Source organism: Cloeon dipterum, chromosome X, assembly GCF_949628265.1.
Source record: "Cloeon dipterum chromosome X, ieCloDipt1.1, whole genome shotgun sequence".
Classification (NCBI taxonomy): Eukaryota; Metazoa; Arthropoda; class Insecta; order Ephemeroptera; family Baetidae; genus Cloeon; species Cloeon dipterum.
This window is the reverse complement of record NC_088790.1, coordinates 5,702,726-5,707,519: the sequence shown is the minus strand read 5'-3', so window position 1 is coordinate 5,707,519 and position 4,794 is coordinate 5,702,726. Positions and strand designations below refer to the sequence as shown.

The window sequence follows — 4,794 nt, the reverse complement described above, 5'->3', positions numbered from 1 at the left end:
TAGGCAAAGCACGATCGGTGACTGAGCGCTTGCACAGGAAGAATGCATGTGAACGCTAGTTCATGGATCTCGGCAATATGACGCGCATGCTCGCAAAGGTAGTGGTAGCGAACTGGAATAGGAAAGCGCGATCGCTTGCAAAGGGAGAATGCATGTGAACGCTAGTTCTTGGATCTTGACAGAAAAAATATGATGCGCATGCTCGCAAAGGTAGTGGTAGCGAGCTGGAATAGGTAAAGCACGATCGGTGGCTGAGCGCTTGCAAAGGAATAGCATATGAACATTGAGTCTCCCATGCAAGAAATATATGACGCGCATGCTCACAAAAGGAATCCAGAAAAAGTGCGTGGTCACCACTTTTATGTATAAGAAAACTGAATGTGGCTGTGTTGCAGGGTGAGAAACTACTGTGTAACTTTTAGGTCGAAAAATGTTGATCAGGAGAAATCGAAGAGCTATTGTATTCTCTAACACAATCTATCTGTTGTAATTTTAAGTCGCGTTATTTTTATAGCTTACAGTGAAGAATACCATACGTGTCTGACTTATGTGTTGAGGGAATTTCATGAAATATTGGGAAGATCAGGGTGTATTGACATATCACAATTACTATTGTATGTTGAACGAATTTCACAAGAAGCTTAAAATGAAAGAAACAGTAGGTGGTCTTTCAAAGGGCAGGTCAGGGTGAATCGATATATCACATTGTATGCTGAACAAATTTCACAAGAATATTAGAATGAAAGAAACAGTAGGCAGTCTTTCAAAGGTGAAATAAAACATATATTACCTCGGCTCAAATATCTGCTGGATAGTCAGAGAAAGATGAAGACGTTTCACAACGGCAAGCCTTTACTTCGTCCCGATACGATGTCTGATCGTGGCGGTGTGCAGCCCTTAACAGAGACTCAGCTTGCTGTTAAGTCAATCCCTACTGAGAGTCTTCCACCAGTAATTGATTTTTATTGCGTTGGATATGCAACCCTTGAAAACATCCCAGAAGAAGCTCTCCAAGGTTTGTCACAAGCCGAAAACTCCAACTTTGATGATGTGCAGTAAATTGTGAGTACTATATAAGACCTATTATATTATATAACTGTGAATCTATGTTACAAACTCAAGAGTAGTTAAAATATTTAATGATCAAGATAAAAATCTACACACCTAAACTATTTTTCTGTTTGGTATTGCAACCTTTCATTTAATATAAAAAAATTTAAGATTAAACTTTATTCTTAACACCTGTCATGTAAACTTTATTTCTGAGTAACAAAAAACGTCTTGAATAACTAAAAAACTTTGTTGCAGGAGTCAAATAATTTGGATTATGATGCCCACAACGTTTATTCAGTCGATGAGGTTTCTGAGTTAGCTCGGATCACGTCAGAGTTGTTTGCTGATGTGGGTGTAAATTGTGGCAGTGCCTCAGTTCCCTACCCTGAAGAGGCACTACCTACGGAGAACGTGCAGCCGATGGATCTAGGCGGGGTGCCACTCCTTCAAGAATCGCCACAACACAATTCTTCCGTCATCGGGTCATCGGTGTTAGCTGAGGTGGGTGTAAATTGTGGCAGTGTCTCAGTTCCCTACACTGAAGAGGCACTACCTACGGAGAACGTGCAGCCGATGGATCTAGACGGGGTGCCACTCCTTCAAGAAACGCCACAACACAATTCTTCCGTCAATATGCAAGACGAATATGCAGGCAGGAGTTTAAATGAAGAAGAATCCGTTGGTACAATGCGAGTACCTTTACAAGAAATAATTCAAAACGAAGCCAACCAAGATCCAAAACTCCAAGCTGAAATACCACGCAGTATAAAAGACCGTATACGAGACCTGCACGCCCAAATGCATACACATGATGTTGAGGCCAAATATCATCTTAACGAAATCGATAAAAAACGAAAAGACCAAGATGCGACTATCACCCGCCATCATCAAATCGTGAAGATAAAGGCTGCATGTTCGACTGTTGCAGAAAAATTGAAGAAGGAGCAAGAGCAGTTGAAGGAGCAAGAGCAGTTGAAGGAGCAAGAGGAGAGAAAAAAACAGAGTGACGACGCTGAAGATGTGCTTAAACAATTACTGGCGGAGGAGAAAAATATTGATAAGAATATAGAAGACAATAGGAATATAATATCAAGCTACAAAAAATTCAACGACCCGGGTTGTCAACAGAGGGTAAAGCAGTATCAAGATGAAATCAAGAGTAAAAAAGAAAAACTCACAGAAATGAAAGAAAATAAATCTGTAAGTATTTTTCAAAAAAATCCATGTGAAACTAATTGTATTCTATTGCAGTATGTTGATGATCTGAACCAATCGTTAAATGAAAATGATGATCAATATAAGAAGTTAAAGGATCTTGCAATCGCCGAGCAAAAAGAAGTTAAAAAACGTATGAAAAATCAGCTGGAAGCCCTGACAAAAGAGCTCAACACGGCGACTAAACCAAAAAAGGTAGATAATGCCTTTTGCATACACTTTAAACATATACTAATTTTAAAATTGCAGAGGCCGGTGTCGATTTTATCATTGAGCCATCCGATACATAATAAGATAGTATATTTAACAGTAAATTCTGAATATGATTTAATAAAAAATGTTTAGAGGGCAAAGCTAACTGAGGATTCTACTGGAAACCTTGCGGTGCCATCAACGTCACGGGTAAGTTCAGTTTATATAAAATTATTCACTGGCTAAAAATATTTTTAACAGGCTCACGACAACGTTGATATGGGATCTCTTCTGATTCAGCCTAGTGTGACAGACAAAAATGTGAGTATACCACTTATTTGCGCTTTATATTTCATTGATGTCATCTCTCTTTATAGCCGACACAAAAAGATGTGCCAGAGGCGAATAGTAAAGCCGCAGACGAAAACACTAAGGAAAACATCCCGAAAAAATTAAAAAAGAGAATCGAGGCTCAAACATATAAGGAGCAGATAGGACACTTCGGAATTTTAACAGCAATCAACTCTGCCATCAGGAAGCATGCCGTGAGAAAAATAAAATACATTTAAAAGTATTATTCCTAACTTATGTTTATTTTAGGGCCTCAACTTTAAAGATGAAAAATACAGGCGGTTTGAAGCAAACGTGAAAACCATTACGGCAGTCAGAAGGGTAAATAATTCCATCTAAAATCGCTTTGGTTCTTATAAATATTTATAGGCGCAAGCTGCTGTCTTGAAAACAACCATGACTGCCCTTCAAAAGCAAGACAGGAATAAAAGAAAATATCTCGAATCGGCTGCCCATAAATTTCTAGAGAACCTAGAAATAAAAGTAAGCGTTAGTTTTACACTCTCTAATCCAAATAATAAAGCATTTAACGTTCTAGCCTCGTAAAGGATTTGAAGAAGTTGATGAGAACATTAACTTGTTTGCTATGGTGAGTTACAATTAAACAGACGCAAGTACAAATTTAATGATTTTTTATTTTAGAAACTTGCCGCAGCTCTCAATAGAATTTGCTCGTTATTCCGTGAGTTGGAACCTAAACTGAAGAACAGACTGACCAATAAAGATTTTGAAGAGTTTTCAGAGTTGCAAGGTAAATAGGAATAAATATATATCAATCAAACAGTTTATATAACGGATTTTTTCTGTAAAAGGGCTCGGACAACCAGCCTGAGCAAGCTTCAGCATCACATCAGGTAAAGAAGAAGAAGGAAGCTTTTTAATAAATAGTGGTACTGAAAAAATCACTCATAGCTCATCAACCATATTTCCTTTGTGAAATAAAATAAAATTTCAAATTGTCCACTCTATTTATATATTACTACCTCAATTCCCAAAACAATATCCTTTCTTCGCGCCGAGAAGAGGGTTTCCATCTAACAGCAAGCATACCGCGCATTAAGTGACCTTAAAGAAGAAAACTAAATAGATCATTCGGAATTTTCACTAACCACTGCACTATTAACAGTCAATGAAACATTATTTCGCCTTATGAGACAATGATGCGATTGATAAACGAGCATTTAAGGACGTAAATATTACGAAGCACATGGGGATGATGCCATGATGTGGACTGTGGGGGCGGAAACGCTGGACGCTTTGATGCGGTGGTGAAGAAAAAGTAGTCGAGCAGGGCGGGAGAATTCAAAAACCGCTCCTATTCGTTGTGTAAAATTTATCACAAATAAAAAACACAACAAGATTGTGTTTAAGCTCGTCAGGCGCCCAAAAAACACAACCGCGTTTTGTAATAGAACATAAAATTTTTTTCAGTGTAAAAATGGAACATATTATAATTAATTTTAATCGATTGGGACAGAATTAAATCAAATACTTTAACCCAAATTTTGTGACAGCTTTGTTTGCCCGCAAAAAAAACATTTAATAAAATGTACCAGAAAGCTATTATAGTTTCAATATCGCTGACCCTTTTAAAACCAGCAACGGACTGGTCATTAAAACACGTTTGTGTATTCTCCAATGCAAATTAGCTCTTTTTATGGCATATTATCATTTGCGGCATAAGCTGTTGGAATGCAGCTTTCGCGGGTTTCACCACATATCCATCCAAACAAAACCGAGAGAGTACAAAAGCCAGGGCGTTGCAATTTTTGCGCGTTTTCAGAGGAGCGAGCCGCCCCTCGTAAAAGCTTTTCCTCAAATAACCAGCGCGCCATTGTTGAAAAGCGCGATGCTCTTTGGCTACCGTGCTCGCGCCCGCCGCAGCCACGCCATCAGTGATTAATACTATCAGAGGCCATGTAAATTATTTTTCTCGCACATGCCCTCGAAAAGCCGGGCCTTTGTACCCGCACGCTCATTTCA

The 4,794-nt window shown here is 38.6% G+C and overlaps 1 protein-coding gene and 1 long non-coding RNA gene across 3 annotated transcripts; both read left to right on the top strand.

Moving 5' to 3' along the window:
• Positions 1-421: 421 nt before the first annotated feature.
• On the top strand, positions 422-2,025 carry LOC135946663 (uncharacterized). The gene is made up of 2 exons (XR_010575532.1): positions 422-1,062; positions 1,309-2,025. It is a non-coding gene; the product is annotated as an uncharacterized LOC135946663 (long non-coding RNA).
• Positions 2,026-2,051: 26 nt separating this feature from the next.
• On the top strand, positions 2,052-3,733 carry LOC135946662 (uncharacterized). Of its 2 annotated transcripts, XM_065494967.1 has the most exons (11): positions 2,052-2,253; positions 2,305-2,463; positions 2,518-2,565; positions 2,614-2,670; positions 2,722-2,781; positions 2,838-3,005; positions 3,061-3,132; positions 3,181-3,294; positions 3,350-3,400; positions 3,454-3,562; positions 3,624-3,733. In XM_065494967.1, exons 1-11 carry the CDS (start codon positions 2,236-2,238, stop codon positions 3,641-3,643), a joined length of 876 nt encoding a protein of 291 aa, XP_065351039.1. In that variant the 5' UTR covers positions 2,052-2,235; the 3' UTR covers positions 3,644-3,733. The 2 variants fall into 2 exon arrangements, with proteins under 2 accessions (XP_065351039.1, XP_065351038.1); XM_065494966.1 differs by having other exon boundaries at positions 2,305-2,565.
• The last annotated feature ends 1,061 nt before the right edge of the window (positions 3,734-4,794 follow it).

Coding starts and splice junctions, on each gene's coding strand:
- LOC135946662 (XM_065494966.1), top strand. Junction 2,566..2,613: donor ATCCGATACATAATAAGATA/GTATATTTAACA, acceptor AAAAATGTTTAG/AGGGCAAAGCTAACTGAGGA. Junction 3,401..3,453: donor ACATTAACTTGTTTGCTATG/GTGAGTTACAAT, acceptor TTTTTATTTTAG/AAACTTGCCGCAGCTCTCAA.